Source organism: Rhineura floridana, chromosome 8 (assembly GCF_030035675.1).
Source record: "Rhineura floridana isolate rRhiFlo1 chromosome 8, rRhiFlo1.hap2, whole genome shotgun sequence".
NCBI classification, from domain to species: Eukaryota; Metazoa; Chordata; class Lepidosauria; order Squamata; family Rhineuridae; genus Rhineura; species Rhineura floridana.
Genome location: NC_084487.1, coordinates 116,464,068 through 116,484,215, shown reverse-complemented (window position 1 = coordinate 116,484,215; position 20,148 = coordinate 116,464,068). Strand labels below are relative to the sequence as shown.

General features: G+C 40.4%; 3 protein-coding genes across 17 annotated transcripts in view; 2 read left to right on the top strand and 1 right to left on the bottom strand.

Annotated features, from left to right (window-relative positions):
- PPFIBP1 (PPFIA binding protein 1) overlaps positions 1 to 5,413 on the top strand; it is a 181,114-nt gene extending 175,701 nt beyond the window's left edge. For 9 of the 15 annotated variants that reach the window (XM_061582182.1, XM_061582181.1, XM_061582180.1 and 6 more), the window contains one exon: positions 1,874 to 5,413. In XM_061582182.1, the coding sequence (XP_061438166.1) occupies positions 1,874 to 1,960 (87 nt within the window). In that variant the 3' untranslated portion in view covers positions 1,961 to 5,413. The remainder of the gene's footprint in view (positions 1 to 1,873) is intronic. The other 6 variants (XM_061582188.1, XM_061582185.1, XM_061582187.1 and 3 more) reach the window with 1 other exon arrangement.
- A 1,691-nt stretch (positions 5,414 to 7,104) lies between these two features.
- REP15 (RAB15 effector protein) lies at positions 7,105 to 9,106 on the top strand. The gene has a single exon (XM_061582190.1). The coding sequence runs from the start codon at positions 7,990 to 7,992 to the stop codon at positions 8,704 to 8,706; it is 717 nt and encodes a 238-aa protein (XP_061438174.1). The 5' UTR covers positions 7,105 to 7,989; the 3' UTR covers positions 8,707 to 9,106.
- Positions 9,107 to 15,029: 5,923 nt separating this feature from the next.
- Positions 15,030 to 20,148, bottom strand: part of LOC133363100 (NADH-cytochrome b5 reductase 3-like) — a 30,628-nt gene continuing 25,509 nt past the window's right edge. Inside the window, exons 8-9 of the mRNA XM_061582174.1 lie at positions 19,803 to 19,902; positions 15,030 to 17,970 (exon numbers count right to left, since the gene is read on the bottom strand). Of these exons, the coding sequence (XP_061438158.1) occupies positions 17,798 to 17,970; positions 19,803 to 19,902 (273 nt within the window). The 3' untranslated portion in view covers positions 15,030 to 17,797. The remainder of the gene's footprint in view (positions 17,971 to 19,802; positions 19,903 to 20,148) is intronic.

Here is a 20,148-nt window from a genome sequence, read left to right as displayed (position 1 = left end):
TGGCAGCTTGGAGATTGCATCGCAGTCATAAACTGATTTTGAACAATTTCCGTTGAAATTGTTAGCATAGAGTGTAATGGTTCCCAGCCAGGATGAAAATATCCATTGCATCTTCTGACCTAGCTGAAACTGCACCTGAATCAAGAGTACGCCCCTGTAGTATCCATTCTGGGTTATGCTGTCATTTCATGTGATCAGCAGCAGTTACAAACAGATCAAAACCGAGAGTCTGGCTGCCACGCAGTTTAGCATGCTAAAGCGTGTGGACATACAGACACACACTCCATCCTCAGTAAAGAGGTTTTTTCCTGAGTTTGGTTCCAGGAAATGAGAAATAAAAAGTGTCTATGGGGACAACTTCAAAGTAATCTTCACTAGTGTCATTATTAATGTACCTACTGCAAAAGTATATGCCCAATGCAAATGATTTGTTTAGGTTTTAGGTATTTGTCCTCCCCTGTCCCCAAAGCTCAGTGTAAGATAGTATTAACAATTCACAAAAATAGACTGGAAAACTATAACCACGTAACTCTAAGACAAACAATGGCTTAACATGAATGCATGAGTATGCAGACACCTGGAGAGGAGATTGCAGCTGCTTTCCTCTCCTCTTCCAGCCTTACTGCTGGTGTACTGCTGTGAGCCTTGGTTTGCTTAGCTTGTTGTTGAACCTGGGTTTATGGTTTGTCTCGCTCCAGACAAATCATGACCTGTAACTAAGGTTTGCTTTTGGATTTACAGCTTGTGGTTCTGGGGCGAGGTAAGCTATGAGCCTGAGTTAAGGCAACACACTAATTCAAGCCATGGCATGGCTCACAGCAGCAGAACAGGAGGACTGGGGGAGGAGTGCGTTGGCCATGATCTCCTCTCTGGTAACCCCCAAGCCTGTGCATTTGTGCAAAGTGTTCCTCACAATCCAACTCATAATCTAAAATATTTAGGAATAAATCTGCCAAGATAATGATCCCCAGCGCAAGTCCAGTCAATATCAGTTTAATGCTGGTTAATAACCATACTTGTTGAGATATACAGCAGGCATCCTTACCCTTAAGGTTCTGATTATCCATTTCCTTATTTTATTCATTGTGCTGGCTCTTTGATGTATACAAATGTTCCTCTTAGTGAGGAAAGGAAAAGTCAAGGCTGTTGGAGAACTCCTATACCTCTGAAAGTTCTTGTTTGTTCTTCTGGATAGCATCTGTAGTTATCATCAAAGATCATATCCTGCTGAATTCCACAACTAAATCCATAGTTCGTTCAGCTGTTACTTGACAAATGCCTTCCAAGTGTTTGTTTATATGTAAATTAGGCATTGGCAGAGTAAATATTTACTACATATTTAAACTGACACAAGTCATAGCGTTCCCCCAACAAAATCCTAGGAATTGCTATTCTTTGAGGCTGCTTAAGCTTTCTGATACGCCTTTCTCAGCACTTTGATGAAGTTGTCTTGCATACAGATTATTGGTCTATTTAGTCCAGTGGTGTCTATTCTGCTGTGACAGGTAGTGGCTATCCCCAATGTCTCCGGCATCTTTTCCATCCTTTTGATTGGACTTGCTGGGGACTAAACCTTCTCCGTGAAAAGCCTGAGCTATGGTTGAAGAAATGAAGCTACCTTAAACTGCATTAGGCCATTGATCCATCTAGACTAGTATGTCTAATCTGGCAGCATCCCTTCTGTCTGGGCATTGCCTGAGACTGTCCGTACCAAGCATGCGCTTTATCTGTGAGTTACGTAACCTGAGTCTCATCCTACTATTGAAAGCGTGGGGACATCTTGTCTGCCTTTCACTAGGTGTGCAATTCATCCATGTTCTTGGTTCCTGAGTTTCAGTGTGTGATCCAGTTTTTGCCTTTCTTCTGTTTCCAGCACATGTTAAAAGAAGATGAAATGTTCAAAGACTTTGCTACTCGTTCTCCTAGTGCCAGTATAACTGATGAGGATTCAAATGTGTGACAGTATCGGCATTGGACGCTTCTGTTTCTTGATACTGCTCACTGCTGCTGTTATATATGATGGAGATGGTGCCTCATGTAACAGGATTGCTTTTGCTTCTGTTTGTTAGAAGTGATAATTTCCAGGGGAGCAATAAGACAAGTTGCCAATTCTAAAGTTGCCAAAAAATTGACAGGGTGGAGAAAACAACTCAGACACACACTAGTGGGGGAAATCTGTATATTTTTCTCCTCTATATATTTTTTCTCTTGTGTAGAAACTTGTGAGATATTTCAAAACATCATATTTGGTATGACTCCGCCGCCATAAGGTTCCTACACATAGTTGTGCCATAACATATACCTGTATTTCTCTTCTTTTTCTTCAAGTAATATAAAAAGAAAAATATTCAACTATAAACCTCTGGAATCAGCATCCATTGTAGGTATTTCAGTAGAGAAAAACTAATCCTGGGAATTCTGGTTTCCTATTTGAATGAATTGATTGAAAGTAAATAACCAGTGTATCCATTGGTGGTTAAGCCAATAATTATATAATCTGCAAATATTGAAATCTTGTTGCCTTATTTTTATACAGTTTTTATTAAAAGAAAAAGTGTATTGAGTACATGCAAATCAGACATTTTATATTGTAAGTTGATTACTTTTTTTAAAAAAAATTCCAGTTTGAAAACCAGCTGGTTACTGGAGAAGTCAGACTGATCTTATAAATGGGTTGTACCTCCACACCACACCCCCAAATAAGTAATGCCTGCATTCTTACATTAGGAATGAAGTTATTAAAAATTGTGCATCTTTTTTTCCCATCATTAAGAAAAATCTCTGAGCTGTCCTTTTGCCCTGCATTAAAATTGGATTTTAATAACCTATTAAAATGTTGTCATTCCAAATGTGACATTGAAAATGTTGTATCTTGGGAGTGAGGAACAGCCTGTGTGCAAACAGCCATTTTTTCTCACACACGATTCAATGGAATTGTTCTTTAAATTTATACAGAAAGGATCATTTGCCAAGCCACTTTATTTTACAGTATTAAATTCAGAGATAGAGTCTTGCCTTCTAAGTAAATTTGAGCATGTAACATACTGACAGATATTTATACTTGGGTTTTGTAAAGCACAAATTGTATTGACTTTTTTGAAACTTGTAAAATGCAGATTAGCCAGTGAAATAATGGGTTACTCAAGCTTTCAACAGAATGTATCTGACTCTGTGTGTTTGTATTTGTGTGTGTGTATATGTGTGTCTCTTTCTACTCCACTATCACCCTGAAATAGTTACAACTAATTTACTAACTGCATAAAATGATGGTGTTGCAAACATTTGGAAATGTTGTTTGGCATCTACAGTGTAAGCAATTCCTTTCCCTTTCAGTATTTCAAAAGTTTGAGAATAGTAATCCAGAGACTTTTGCAAGAGTGCTGAGATGGACTTTTGGCACGTGCTCTGCTATTACTAGTGGTGGTCGAAAACTCAGACCAATCTGCACATTCAGCTAAATCCTGCTTCAAAGGATTCTTAGGAGTGTGCCATTTTTAAACTCCAAATAATCACGTATTTGAATGTTCCTCTACATAAAAATCATTCTGTCCTGGAAAGGCTACAAGGACGCATTTTTAGCATGCCTGCTTCCTAACATGCTAGCTTTCTGCTTGCAAGGAGTCTTTAAAAAAACAGCCACCATGAGGGGCATTCAAACACATGATTACATTCTAAAAAGAACTCTCTGCCATGTAATTTATTGTATTGACTGACCCTCAGGGTGGTTTCATACACTGATGCGGGTCCTTAAAGTGTGTGCTGCTTCACACACATTTATTTACAGTTGTCAAAATTGTGATAAATGGTATTATGTTTTCTATCAGATGTCAGTTTGTGTATCCTTAGAAAGCTTAATCTGAAGAGCTTTGCCAATACAGTATATTCAGGTGTGGACAGTCTGTCATTAATAACGTACTCTGCGAACTTGTTCATGACCACCTTGGTATCTGAGCTAGTTTGAATGAATGCAGACAGCATGTCTGGTAGAAGAATTACTTTGTCATGAACTGTGAATAAATGTATTTATGAATTAAGAGGTTCATTTTCTGCCCCTGTAAAGTAGCAGCCTCGTAAAATCATGTTGTAATTTAGAAACAATACTGCATGTAGTATGTAACGAGACATGTCACCTGCCACCTTGAAGCCAGCTTTGCTGTTCCGTCAAGCACTGATGGGATAAAACTATAAATAGAGAACCTAAGAAGGGTGAGTGCAACTGCACGAAGAACATTAAGGGAACTAAACAACCATGGAAATATTTTCTTTATAACTTGCACATATAAACAACTTCAACTTCTCCTCATTTCCTAATTCTGATGTAAATGGAAGTTGGCTGGACCTTGATCATCATTTTGATGGCTGGAAGAATATTTCTTATTCTTTTATTATTTTTATGGGATTGAGGGACAGAAGAGTAATATAAAACACTCATAATTAAGCCAAGCAGCTAACATAAATGTGCACACATGAAATATCATCATGGTATTTTATTTGGTTGTATGTGTACAAAGAGGCCAGCATAAACTTAAATGTATTGCCATGCTAAATAAATAAATACCTATTGAGAGAAATGAAATGTTTCTGGACTTTTATGTCTTCTTTGACACACACACGGTTTCCAATAAAACCCTTTCCCTTTTAATTATAAAGATCAGCCTTTCAACCTTTTTATGCAGTGCAAAGCTTTCTATGGTTCTCTTTGAGACCTCATTTACCTTGTGGAAGAGCAATGGTAAATCATGGATGGATAATCATGGCACTATCATAACCCATTCATCAGAGTAATTGTGCACTGGTTATTACTGGCTGGTGTTTGTAGCAGATGTTTTAATGACCTGCTCTAACGCTGAGGAAGGTGGCAGTGGTCTCGTTTGAATGTCACAAATCACAGTTTGTCTTAAACTATGGTTTGATCATGAGCATGCCTCTACCCTACTGCGCAGGTCCTCACATGACTCAAGCAAGCCATACTATGGTTTGTGTCATCTGAACTCAGGCCATATTTTGTTTCAAACTAACAATTTGTTCTTTGTTTATTTTTGACTTACTAGTTGTGGTTTGTTTGAATCAAATAAACCATGGGCCAGGTTCCATAGTATGGTTTTTTAAACCACGTGGGCAGGAGATAGGCATCCACAAGGCAGGAGATAGGCGCTTTCATGATTAAACCAGGTATTAAGACAAACTATGGCTTATCATGACGCGCAAATGAGGCCATGTAGTGATGCTGTATTGTAAGATAAGTGTTTCTGCAAGTTACACTGCAGGGCTGGACAGTTATGAGGAAGTGGCAGGAACAGGGATTGACATGTATGCCAGTCCTAAGTCACCCATCACATAGCTATGGTTTTGTAAAGTTTGAAATATTTGCAGACATTGGTGGTGTTACTAATGGGATTAAGTATAGTGAAGCTGTGTAATGAATTTATCTGAGGTGTAACTAATTTAATATCCAATTAAGTACCTATTCAAGTAGCTGCTTTTATTTATCAAAATTACAGATTTGACACTGAAATGAATAAGCATGAAACAGTGTCTCTCTAAACCCAAAACCAAAGTGGTACCTTTTGGGGTCTCCAAGGGAACCAAGAAAATAAGTGTTAACTAGGAGGAGGAAGAACAAATAGAAATAGCAGAGCCAAAAAACTATAGGGAAAATTCAGGATGCGTTTTGGGATAAATTTAAAATATTTAAGCATGAGGTATGTGAATAAATGGAGAAAATGTGGGAGGAAGTGGAGAAGAAATTTGATGCAAGGCTTTCAGAAGTAGAAAAGGTAATACAGGTAGAAAAGATTAAATCAGAAGCAGAAGAATTGGAAACAAAACAACTGCAGAATTTGGTTTTCAGAGAAAAACGTAATAAATACAGCTGAAGAAGGATTTAAATAGTAAATTGGAACACAGAAATAAAAATAATTTAGGCTTGGCTAATTGAAACAGTCAATGGAAATCCAATATAATCCTAAAAGGCATCTCAGAAGATGTTTTGGAAGATTTATTTTGTTAACTGTTGATTAACTTCCTCAGAAGCAAAAACATACTGGCAGCAAATTGCATTTAATATAACAAAAATATTGAAGTACCTCATTTATTTAGACCCTAAAATATATTAACCTATCTGAAAGATGCAGTTCATAAGGAGATATTTTTTTTCTGTATCATAAGCTCGGGTTTTGGGGGGGTTGAAAAATATTGGGGGTTGGGGGAAGAACTCCCTCTCTAAAGAGAACGATGCATCAAATTATGAGAATTTGCAACTTTAAGCAAAATGCTTTGGATCTTATGGGTAAGTCAAAAGGAAGGAAAAGAAGAACAGATCTGAACAAGAATATGCATTGCCAAAGAATGTTTAGAACAGTAAGCAGAGGATGATAGGTTACCATCTTATTTCTGTTTTATAAGAAACAGAAATCAGAAAAATTCAAACCATGAGGAAGACCATAATCATGCCTTCAATTAGATTCATTAAACTATAGACTTCTGAGGCCCATATGTCTTCCTTTTCTTTATTTAAGGGTATGTTTTTGCAATTAGTTCATTAGTGACTTGATTATTAATAGTTCAAGCAATTAGGGTTGTATCTAATGAAGTGCAAGGACTTCTGCTTGCCTTTCACAGTTTTAAGGTTGTGCATAGTTTAATTGTATTTTAATTGTATGTTTTTCTATGTTTTTAACTACATGTAGTTCTATTTGTAAGCCGCCCTGAGTTCCAGTTTGGAACAAGGGCAGGATAAAAATAAAGTTTCAATTCAGTTCAATTCAACAGAACTTCCCTCTTCACCTGCTGTTCCCCATATCTGTTCGGGAAGTTCTCCCAATCCTCTGGAGCAGATTGGGGGGATGCCGGAAGAAGGAGGAGATGTAATGCTGCACAAATGGAAGTCCTTGCATGCATGGGTCGACTTTGTTGGATACAACCCTTCATTATTTACTTAATTATTCTTTTCAAACTTATGCTTGTTTTGTTCTTAGTCCTTTTAGGACTAAATACAAACACTCATTTTGCTTTTTGTATAATAATTTTTTTAAAAATTATGCATACACATGCATGCCAGTTTGCATGTAATAAGTTGAAGTAGTAATGAAACAATAGGAATCCAGCTGCATATTTCATGTTAATTGCTGTTGTCGTCATAAAATAGCAACATTAAATAATACAGCTCTAGACAGTTCAGCCATCTAGGATGTATTGAATGTACAGTGTGTTCCATAGTTGGGACATTAGTTTCTGATTTATCTTAGGGTAGCACAATCATTGTCAAAATTGTTAACGGATTGAAGCAAAGGCCATGCAATTGTTTGTTCTATGCTGGTATCTGCTGATTTTGAACATTTCAGGCAGTCTTTAAATCAGATGCTTCCTCCCACCTCACTTCTGAAGATCTTCCAAACGGAACTCTTATCTGAATTCCTGGATTTTACTCCCAAGTAACTGTATGCAGAATTAAAGATACCTTTATTGCTCCAAACAAGTGCTGGTGATTTTAAGCATTATGAATAAAGCATTGCCTATCTGAAGGTGGGTCCCAGGAGACCAAACTACCCTCTCAACGCAAAAGTTAATGGTTACTTGAAACATTCATTTCCCTTCACCTTCCCTAGATATGACTTGAAAAACAAAAACAAACAACCACTAGGATATGGTGAGTTTGCCTATGGCAATGTTAACAGTAAAGGGAGTGGAAAATGCATGAAATACAAAGGAAGTCTTCACACTTTGGAAATAAAAATGACAAAGCCCGTTCAACTGGTTTCTGATAACTGAGCTGCAACAGGACACACCCAGAGTTCTGTGCTTGCAAGCAGGAAGCTGTGACTAATTTGCATGGCATGGCTTTGCTTCTTGCAAGAGTTTTCTGCTGTAAATCAATGAGGAAATGTTGCTACTTCACCAGAGGCAGCCCAGTATTCCAACCATTTAACCTGAATAAAAAGCAATTACCTTGAGGGCATTTTGTATGAAAACTCTACCCTTGACAAGAATATGGGCCAAAAAGTATCACAGGAAACAAACCAAGAGAATAAGGCTGATGTCTTGGTTATATGTGATGTTTTTAGCCAAGGAGTGGTCTATGCGTCTCAGAAGTTGAAAGAATATCTTGGATTTGAAGATCCACAAAGCAAATTCCACCCAGCCACGGGCACCCTAAATGAAATTTTTCTGGTCAACTTCATCACTTTCTGTGTTGAGAAAGGAGTAGAAGAGCGTATCACAACCAGCAAGATGACCAAGCAACAGTCCTTGCTCTTTGGAGTCGACTGGATCTGGACTTTAGTGGGAGCTGACAGAGAAGTCAAGCTTCAGATTGCTGTGCAGTCTGTACAGATGGCCAATCTCCCCAATGGAGTTCAACCTTCTGAAGTAACGGGCAGCAACAGGGAGGCACTGTTGACAGATGAGTTTTTCTGCAACAAGAGCAGATTTGAAAAGCTGGAAGAATTCTGCATGCTGGTGGGGCATGACTGCCTTGGCCTCTTCATAATGTTTGGGGTTCCAGGAAAGCCCAAAGATATTAGAGGAGTACTTCTAAATAGCATCAAAAAGGAGAAACTGGAAAAAACCTTGTCTGGTGAGAATGCTCTAAGACAATTTGTTTTGAATACTGATAGTTTTCTTCCTACAAGGGAGATGCTTGAACATTGCCTTTGTAAGAAAAATGGGCTGAGGGATATAGGTAAGGTTTATATTAATTTCCTTTAATCTCCCAATTGCAAACTCTGAAGAGTCCAGTGGTAAATATTCCTTGTAACCATTGGCCCACAACTCATCAGTTCCTTGTATACTGCCAAAACTCAGTCCAACTTTTTTTGCCAGGATGGTTTCCAGGATTTGAAGACCGGTAGACCTCTCTACTCTTAATTCAGCAAAATAAGTTTTCCAGATGATATGTTTCCATAAAAGGCATGTTTTAAAAGCATTCTGTTTATGTACCTGTTAACAACTACATAAAAATATTGAGGAATTCACTCTACCTTGAGGAAATGATTTTTAGAATGTAAGAAGTCTGTCATACAATAGAAAATATAATTATGGTTATGAGTGAACTGTGCCACAGGGCTTACAATGAACTGTAAAATCTGAATTATTAAATTTAAATTTACTGGAGATAGACAAGATGAGAAATGTTTATTTACTTGTTTATTCAGAAAGATTCTTATACTGCTTAATCATAAGCAATGTAAACAATGAAATTATCGATATAATAGCTAAAATCCACAACTGTGTTAACTAATTTTGTGTTTTGTTGATTATCTTAACCATACTTGTGTTTTTAAACTTAAAACCAACAGACATAACCAAATTAGATTCCCATGTAAGCTTGGTGAAATAGTTTGCAGCAGATTTCTAAAGCAATATAGTGATAGCACCCGTTTAATTGTCATTTCGCTACCAGCTTTATTGTAAATGCCTTAGTGGCATAGTGAGAGAGCTTAGCACCCTCTATACTACTGCGCTGTTCTAAGCAAGTGTGTGCACGCAACTAACATCTTTCAATGAAACTTATTTCTTGTTATTTTCCAAAATGCTCATGCTGCATCTTTTAAGACTGCAGTGCTGTGGCCCCGAGATAATTTCTCAAGGATCTTGGGACGGATTGGATCTCACTCTCTGATGTCTGCTATTTTGATGTTGGCTCCTCCAGCACACTGGACCAGTGTCAGAGCTCTGATGTTGATAGGGGCATGCCAGGAAACGGCTTTGCTGCAACCACAGCCCAATAGCCAAACTGAAAGGTGGAAAGCTTTGAGGTTCTGAGTGCATCTTGCGCCTATTAATTTCTCTTCCTCTGTTGCAAATGGGAGGGAACTTTTTTTTTAAGCTGCAAAAAATATGGAAAAATGGTAGAGTGAGGCAGGGTGTGAGATTTGATTTTTGCACGTCAGACCTCTCATAGCCTCTTTTTAAATGCATGATGACAAGTATCTGTAAATCGATCAGAATGTAGACTAATGAAATCGTTTAACACTCTGGTAACCTCTAAGTTAGACTATTGTAATGCATTATATGTGGGGCTGCCTTTGAAGACAGTTCCAAAACTATAGCTGGTGCAGAATTTGGCAGCCAGACTGTTGACCAGGGTAAGTTGGTTTGAACATGTAATTCTGGCACAATTGCACTGACTACTAATTAGTTTCCAGGCTTAGTTCAAAATTCTGGTTTTGGCCTATAAAGCTTTATGACGCTAAGCACCCCAATGACTGCCTCTCTGCATATGAAGCAGCCTGGACCCTGCAATTATCGTTGGAGGCCCCTACCCCTATCTGCAGGTTTGGAGGGTGGTAACACAAAAAAGGGCCTTTTCAGTGATGGCCCCCCCAGCTGTGGAATGCTGTCCTCAGGGAGGCATGCCTAGCACCATCTTTATGTGCCAAAGACCTTCCTCTTTACCCCAAGCCTTTGGCCCTTGATGACCTTTTAGTGGGGCGTGACTTGTATGCCTGCCCTTTATTTCTATTGATTGTCTTTATTTTTTAATTGTAAGACGTGTTTAAGGTTTTATTGTTTTTAATTGGCTATGTCAGTTGCTTTGGGTTATCTGGTGAGAAAAGTGACCAATAAATTATAATTATACTAGTCATAATTTTAACCCACCCACCCCCTTTCCTTTGTCATGGTTGACACTGTCATGATGCAATTTTTTTTTAAAACTATGAGCTTTAGTGGCTGTTGCCTTGTAATGTGCAACAGGCTTTTCCTCTCTGCTCCTTGGCTTCTTCACCTAACATGCTACTTTTCTACCCCTATACAAGAAAATGTGATTGAGAAAATGAAGGTTCAGCCGCTGTTTAACAGCGCAGTTAACAGGTTTGCGCAGCAACAGGTCAAATTAATATATGATTGGCAGCTGTTAAGCTGTACGGTTTGCCTCAAACTATCAAATGACCAGAAAGAGAGCCATTTTTAGCTAGCTCAACTCCCTCTATCCAAACATTTCCTCTGCTCTGAAGGCTGTAAAAGAGGGAAGGTGGGAGTAGGAAATAGGTCTTGACTCAAGTGATCCTGCAAATATCACAGCAGGCAGATGCCAGGGAAAGTTAATGTCCAGCTGTTGTGAACTGAAGATATGTCCCCTTGTTGAAAAATTCTCATTCCTGTAAAATGTTTTAAATGTAAGTGCCTTGGTGTAAAAGCCAGTTTCCTGCAAGATGGAAAATGCATGAGGCTTCAAGGCAATAGACAAACTGGGCAACTTTTAGCTTATTTCTCCTTCTAATTCTCTACACTCTATAAATGGGGAAGTTGAATTATTCCAAGTAGCACCATTTGATCTCCAGTGCCTGGTGTACACTTCAGCAAGAGTGCAAACTTTTTATTAGGCTAGATAGCTGGATAAACAGAGTTGGAGGGGTGGGGGTGGAGAGAGAGAGGGAGAAGGAAGAAAAGCCATGGAGTCTGCCTCTGGCAACAGACTCAAACTGAAAAGTGTGAGGACGGAGTAGGTTGGAGCAAGCTTTGCTAGGAAAGAAAAACATACAGAGGCTAATCCTCCATCTCTGGAAAGAGAATCCTTTTGTGACACAGGTCTATCTCCATTCAGGTTCTTTTGTAGGTGGAAAACAGGAACAAAAAAACTGATGCCAGCCCTTAGATCTCCAGGTGCTGCTTTTGAATGCCAGGTTGGTATATAATAAAACCTCCCTTGTCCACGATTTAATTGTGGATGAGGGTGCCGACCTGGCATGTATATTTATTTTTATTTTATTTATTTATTTGTTTCATTTATAGACCGCCCATAGCGAGTGGCTCTCTGGGCGGTGTACAAAAAGGTTAAAATACAAAATATCAACAATAAAATCAGACAACAAACAATAAACACAAGCAGCAACAAAATAAAAAATAAAAATATAAAATTATAACATAAACGCTTAAAATGCCTGGGAGCATAGCCAGGTCTTAACCTGGCGCCGAAAAGATAGAAGCGTAGGCGCCAGGCGTACTTCTTTGGGGATGCTGTTCCACAGTTCGGGGGCCACTACAGAAAAGGCCCTAGATCGAGTAACTGTCCTCCGGACAAGATTCCCAGTCTGTCTCCTTGGCCCAGTACAAGGTGGAGGCACTCTAGACCAGTCGTCATCTGGACAGGATGCCTGGTGAGAATCCTGTTGGTGTACCGCCCACCTTGCTGCCCAACAGCTTCCCTAGCTGAGCTGACAGAGATAGTCTCGGAGGTATTGTTGAGGTCCCCCAAACTTGTAGTGTTGGGGGATATCAACATTCATGCCGAGACTGTCTTATCTGGGGCGGCTCAGGACTTCATGGCCTCCATGACAACCATGGGGCTGTCTCAATTCGTTACTGGCCCAACGCATGTGTCGGGTCACACTCTTGATTTGATCTTCGCCACTGGTCATGGAGATGGTGATCTGGAGGTGGGGTGTTTTTCATCTACTCCATTGTCATGGACAGATCACCGCCTGCTGAGTTTTAGACTTACGACGACTCTTTCCCTCTGCAAGGGTGGGGGACCTATTAAGTTGGTCCGCTCTCGGAGGCTTACGGATCCTATTGGTTTTCAGAGGGCTCTGGGAGTTTTTCCAGCTGATAGTACTGGCGCTCCTGTTGAGGCCTTGGTCGAACTGTGGAATACGGAGATGGCCCGGGCTATCGACACGATTGCTCCCGCGCGCCCTCTTCGATGCAGAGCTCATACAGCTCCGTGGTATACCCCGGAGCTGAGAGTGATGAAGCAAGAGAGAAGGAGGCTGGAGTGCAGATGGAGATGAACTCCAGACGGATGCAATTATGCTTTGGTAAGTGCCTCCACTAAGTCGTACATAAAAGCGGTAAGGGTGGCGAAGAAGTCCCACTTTGCTGCCTCTATCTCTCTGCCGCCCTGCAGAGCTTTTTAGGGTTGTACGAGGACTCTTACATTCTGGTCCTCGAGATACCATTGAAACATCTGAAGCTCGCTGTAACGACATTGCAGGGCACTTCCAAAATAAAATCGCATGCATCCATAGGTACCTAGACTCCGTTGTTATGACAGATGAATCCATTGAAGTGTCCAGAACAGTCTTGTCTTTCATTATTGGATGAGTTTCAGTTGGTGCAGCTTGAGGAAGTGGACAAGGTGCTTGGATCGGTCCGGGCGACCACGTCTGCTCTAGATCCTTGTCCATCTTGGCTAGTGAAGGCTAGCAGGACTAGTACCACCAGCTGGGCCAAGGAAGTGATAAATGCCTCGAGTGAGGGAGTAGTCCCTAGTAGTCTCAAGGAGGCAGTAGTGAGACCTCTTTTAAAGAAACCTTCCTTAGACCCAGATAACTTGAACAATTATAGACCGGTGGCGAATGTCCCCTTTTTGGGCAAGGTTCTGGAGCGGGTGGTCGCCGGTCAACTCCAGGTGCTCTTGGATGAGACCGATTATCTGGATCCGTTTCAATCCGGTATTAGGCCTGGTTTTGGCACTGAAACAGCCTTGGTCGCCCTGTATGATGACCTCTGTTGATTCTCCTTGATCTCTCAGCGGCGTTTGATACCATCGACCATGGTATCCTTCTGGGGAGACTTGCGGAGTTGGGAGTTGGAGGCACTGCCTGGCAGTGGTTCCGCTCCTACTTGGCAGATCGTCGCCGGAAGGTAGTACTTGGGGAACATTGCTCGACACCTTGGACTCTCCATTGTGGAGTCCCTCAGGGGTCAGTTTTGTCCCCCATGCTTTTTAACATCTACATGCAGCCTCTGGGTGCCGTCATCAGGAGTTTTGGAGTGCGTTGCCACCAGTACGCTGATGACACGCAGCTCTATTTCTCCTTTTCATCTTCTACAGGTGAGTCTGTGGATGTGCTGAATCATTGCCTGACCGCGATAATGGACTGGATGAGAGCTAATAAACTGAGACTCAATCCAGACAAGACTGAGACACTGTTGGTGAGTGCCTTCCCTGTTCAGATGGTGGATGTTTACCCTGTTCTAGATGGGGTTACACTCCCCTTGAAAGAACAGGTTCGTAGTCTCGGGGTTCTTTTCGATCCTTCCTCGTCTCTTCAGGCGCAAGTGGCCTCGGTGGCAAGGAATGCGTTCTACCACCTTCGGTTGGTAGCCCAGCTACGCCCCTATCTGGACAGGGATGACCTCGCCTCAGTTGTTCATGCTCTGGTAACTTCTAGGTTGGATTACTGTAATGCGCTCTACGTAGGGCTGCCCTTGAAGACAGTTCGGAAGCTTCAGCTAGTGCAAAACGCAGCAGCCAGACTGCTGACGAGGACCAGCCGGTCAGCGCATATAACACCTGTTCTGGCCCGTTTGCACTGGCTACCCATTTGTTTCCGAGCCAGATTCAAGGTGCTGGTTTTGACCTATAAAGCCTTACACAGCGTGGGACCGCAGTATCTTGTGGAACGCCTCTCCCGCTATGAACCGACCCCGTCACTTCGCTCAGCATCTAAGGCCCTCCTCCGGGTACCAACCCATCAGGAAGCCCAGAGGACATTTACTCGATCTAGGGCCTTTTCTGTAGTGGCCCCCGAACTGTGGAACAGCCTTCCCGAAGAAGTACGCCTGGTGCCGACGCTTCTATCTTTTCGGCGCCAGGTTAAGACCTGGCTCTGCTCCCAGGCATTTTAAGCGTTTAATGTTATAACTTTAAATCTTTTTTTGTTCGCTGTTTATGTTTACTGTTGGTAGGTTGATTTTATTGTGATATTCTGTATTTTAATCTTTTTGTACACCGCCCAGAGAGCCACTCGCTATGGGCGGTTTAAAAATGAAACAAATAAAAAAATAAAAAAATGCTGTTTTACATTAACAAAGCTAGAGATTTATTGCAGGTGGTGAACTAGGTGAAAAACCAAAAGGCAAACTGAGCAGCTTACAGTATTCAGTTGCTGACGTCTCAATGTTCACAATATGTTTGACTGAATTTTTTCTTGCTGGCTTTGCCATTAAATTCTACAGGCTACAGTGTCACTTTAATTGTTTTTGCTTTCTCCTTGGTGAGCCACCTCAGAAACGTTTTATCCTGCCTATTGGGTTTTCTGCTTTTTATTAATCAGTTCAACATTAAGAGATGAAATAAGTGATAAGCAAAAAAATGTTTTATTTCTACTACAAACAGTTGAAAAATTCAATAGCTGAACAGGCAAGGTAAGTAATACGAAACAGTTTGTGAGACAAGTCAGAGTTCTTCAACATCTCAGTGATACATTTTGTTAAAAGTTAAGGCTCCTTTGCCCACAGGGATATTAAAAAAATTAGGCAAAAGAGTGACATAGACTTTGCTTATTTTCTGCTAGAAGAGCTCACTCAAGCAAGGAATTTAGTGTACACAGAAGTAAAACAATGCCAGTGTTTCTATTTTCTTCACACCCTTGCTTTTTCTTTTCTACTAGCACCTTCCAGTTTCTAAGCTGAACAACCTGACTAGCACTCAGGTTACAGTATCAGGCTACAACCCCACTCCCCTCCTAAGATTTCAGCATACACATCGGAATCCCTAACACCAGGAAGCATGAAATGGTTGATTGCTCCCTCCAAACACCATACATGGCTCCTACCACCAGAGCAGAAGTGGTGCTCGCATCCAGGGGTTTATTCAGGCAGTCAGTTCCAGAACTCTGGCATGCATCAAGGTGAGGCATGGAAAAGCCTTGAAAGCAGCTTTGCAGTAATGGATAGAATTATGCTGAAATCTAGTAAGGAGCCCTGCTAGAACCTGCTCTTTCTGGGTGAAAGGAGAAGGACCACAAATGTCAGTTGCTACATAGGCACATGGAGGTGCACAAGGCTACAATCCCAGGGCTCCCTGGAAGGACAGATAATTAATCCGATCTCCTTCTCTGAGGGTGGAGAAAGAGGTCCCTCCCCAGATGCCTCTTCCATGAGGCTATGGAAAGATCTGCAGCCAGTTCTGCTCTGGCAGAGACAGCCTTGTGGGACATGTTGGGAGAGGGTCCTCCAGTTGCCCCCAGAACTGGGGTACAAATGACACCAGCCCTGGTGCTGGTGTAGTTTCTTTCTCCTGTTGCTGGGAAAGAAACTATTTTGTAACACAAATGAGGGAAGAAGGAAAAGATGTAGCTATCGCCACCACCACTTGCCTTGCTGGTGCAAGCCCAGCGGAGCACTGGAAAAGGTGGCTCATGCACTTTTAATTCTCCCATCTCTTGGACTGCTCTCCAATTATGAAATTTGGTACCTGAAAAGGCAGCCTATATGAGAAAATGAGATTCAAGTACTGCCTAGAATGCCAATGTTCATGTCAAATGTAGATCTACATTTTTATCTCCAAACTCCAGCAAAATCTTATAAAGCAGAGAGATTTATTTTTTCCGGTGTGATTTACTCTTGGTGACATACACAGGCTTTATTAGTTTTAACTGTGAATTATGGGCAGTTTTCTGGATGCTTTTGAGAACTGAAAAACTAAGCTAAGTTGCATTTCAGCCATCATCTTTTGAGGGATAGCTTCAGCTGGACAATCTCTTCCTTTTTATGAAAGAGATGGCCTTAAATGCAGAGTTACACCATAAGGTTTTTGGGCCCAAGCAACCCTACAATGAGGGGGAAATAGGCCAAGAGAACCTGTGGCCTTGCACAGCTCTCATTCATTTCAGTGGGGCTTGTGGAAGAGAACATCCCAGTGGAGGGAACCCTAAGCAGATTAAGAAAAAAAGAGGCAGTTGGAAAAGACTAAAATGTATTAATTTAGCAATGTGAGATCTCATCACACATGTTAACACATGCATTGAAATTAATTTTAGTGGGAACCCTGCTACAGAATTTTATTTATTTTACAAGTGGGGGTCCTAGCAACTTATTTTTAAAAAGTTATAAAACTACTAGTTAAAATGCACATGATACCTCTATAGTTATAGTTCTTACACACCTCTTCTTTGGAATCATTAGACTTCTTCATTTTCTACTAGGTGATATAGAATCCTCTAGTTTCCATTGTAATTGGGTTTTTAGAGCATGAAATCTCTTTAGGCAACTGAAAACAATACACTTTAAGGAGCTGTATGCAGCACACACTTTAGAACTTTAACTGTTTCATAGCATTCATGCAGAGACACACCCCAGAAATGATTACATCTGAAATTCCATTTAAAAACTCAATAGGACTTATTTCTAAAGAAATATATCTCACACGCTTCTCTACTAAAAAAGAATTTTAAGGAATATTTGTGTACAAAGCTTCTCTTGGGACTCTTGATTAGCAAGAGAAATGATGAAGGGTACAATAGTAAAACAGCAAATCAGTTGTGTGCTCAATATACACAGATTTCCATGTATTTGCATTAAATAAGCTACCCTCCTCCCACAAATTGGCTAAACCACCAATCTTCAGGTAACAGCAGTAATAAAATTATAGTTATTGAAAAGTGTGCATTTAATACAGCTATCCTTGACCTGCTCATTGTAAAGCTTTGGGGCAGAGAACGCAAGAACAAAGCGCTTTCTGCACACAGACATGCTTGACAGCTGCATGTCAAGCACACACTCTATATAGGTAAGAAACTCTTTGGTGATGCAAGAGCCTGGCTACATTTTGTCCATCTATTGTGAAAGAGTTAAACATAATCCAACGGCCTTACTAGAGATTAAGCATAGCAAAGCTAAAGATACCGTATACAACACAAGTTATCTGTTTACAGAATTTTCAGCATGTCTCTAATATAAAGACACCAAACTTGTATAGACAATTTGGTAACCTATCTGAATGCAGTTTTACACCTCTATGCATCAGCCACTTTTTCTGTCTTTAGTATTGTTCCCTGTTGTTCCGTGCACTTCCTTCCATTCTTTTTCCCCACTTACACATTCAAATTCATCCTGCCTCCAATCCTATTTAGTAGGCAAATCTCATCTCTTTGGAATATCCCAATTTATCCAGGTTGGGGATGCAAGCGTACTGAATCATTGGAGGGGGGCCACACATCAGGATGAGAACATCATCTTGTGGTGGGGGCAGGTGTGCCTTAATCATGTCTTCATTCACAAATCCTTGGTCGTAATCCCAACCTAAATTAGAGAAAACCAAAATTTAAATTCTCTGTTTAAAAAAAAGCACTCTGTAGTATCTACACCCAGCACAGAAAATGTATGCATTTATACTCATTATATTGGTGGATTTTATTTCTGCTGCTTCAAAAAGCTTCAAGGTGGGTAACAGTCAAATACAACAATAAGAATACCATTAGACACCACAATCTAGGAAACAGTAATGACTAATTGCAAAGATCAAATGCCATTAAAAAGGCGAAGAGAACAACACAGATTTCCCTGGTCTAAATAAGGAACCCGGAGGGAAAAATTCCATAGTTTGAGTGCCACCAGTCAAGAGGCCCTCTCTGCAGTCACTACATGCCTAACCTGCAAAGTCAGAAGCATACCACAGAAGGATCTCTGATGAAGTTCTTAATTTCCAGGCAGCTTCAATGTGGAGAACAGCAGACGTAATATTTGTGCTAAAAAAAATAATGGCTGATACACACATCATCACTTGACAATGTAGTCACTGAGTAATAAACATGGTTTGCACACCACAGTAAGCCAAACTATGGCTTACTAAATCCACGAGGGCTCTTGGACAGGAGCTCGCAGACACACTGCTTCGCCCTAGTCTTTTTTTACTCACACCACAGTCAGTTAAGCCAATGTTTGGCTTAGTGTGGCTTCTGAACCTGGACTCCTGGGTAAGCACTTTCCAAACTAACCATGAGCTGTACGCCAAGATTGGTTGTTCGCTGGGGAGGAGCAAAGTGTTTGTGCGTCTAAGCTATAGTGTGGCTTACCGTGTTGTGTGAACCAAGACGTTGTGTGAACCAAGCCATTGTGTGCATGTGTGAATGAGCCGTCTCCAATCCAACACCAGAAACAGACATTTCCTATTACGGAAACGCATTCCTTCTAAGTCTGTTCACACATTCAGGTGATGCACATGCATATATGTGAACTAACTTTTATTTAGTTTCTCATACTGAAAAGCAGTATTATCCATCTTATAAAGTCAGAAATAAAAAAGTCAAATCTACTAAATTTTGGCTCATCTCAGCTATTTAACCACCAAAATGTCCTCCAACTGTAATCTAAAAGATGACTAGAAATTAGTGTAGATGTTCATGTTTTCCTGCCTTTGTTGCAAGTACTGAAATCACAAGAACCTCAATTCACACATTATACAAAAAGCTTGAGTCTTTTTGCCGAGTGTGTACTCAACCAGGAGCCACCACCAATCCTGGTTCTTTGCATTTTTAGATATGCCTATTAATGTAACATTAATGCAACAACGTGAATGGTTAAGTTTAATCTATAAGAGGTAAAAATGTAAACTGAAACACAGAGGCCTAACACACTACAAGCGACGTGAAGAAATGCATTGAAGCAGTTAAGATTGGCATTATTATTTTGAATAAAAGGAAAACTACAGCGAAGAAATCATTTTAGGGTTCCTTGGGTTTACTAATACAACCCTTACTGCCAACATGAAAGCAGGAATGAAACAAAAGAAAAAAAGGATCCTTATTATGGATGCTCAGACAGGATTCCATGGATCTTTAGCTGGAGTAGCATTTAAAAAAGTAAACTCTAAAAATTATTCAGTCACATATAAAAATGTGGTAATATTAGAAGACTAATTAATTGACCAATCTATTGTATTGAAAAAAATGCTGAGTGAGAGATTGGTTTTCTTAAGAAAATACCCACAATTCAAAAGTAACATTTGATTCTCACTTTTGTAAAATGAAACTGCTCCAGAAAGCCTGATACATTTATGCGGGGTGGGGGTGGAATTGTGCAGCATGCCCAAAAGGTAAACATTATGAGTAACAGTCATGGAATAAAGGACTTGCCTTCAGGTGCTCTATCCAATGTGTACCACAGTTTAAAACTGTTTGAATATTGTGCCTGCACTTCCTCAAGTTCTGGGCGTAGGAGGATGTCATTCTCGGACTGTCCAAGAGAAAACAAAGTAGTAATGGTTAAGCTGTCCTATGTAAATTCTTTAAAAGGTTTCACAGTGGTTTAACCTATCCATGTTATATTACACAGAAGAGGAAGTTAGAGCAACAGGCATAAACTTGAGCAATGGTTTAAGAGAGTTGTCATCTCACCTCATTTTTCCATGAGGCTAATGATTTTTGCTTTGCTATTAGTAAATATCAGTCTGACTCTTGGTAGCAAAATTGGCCTAGTTGT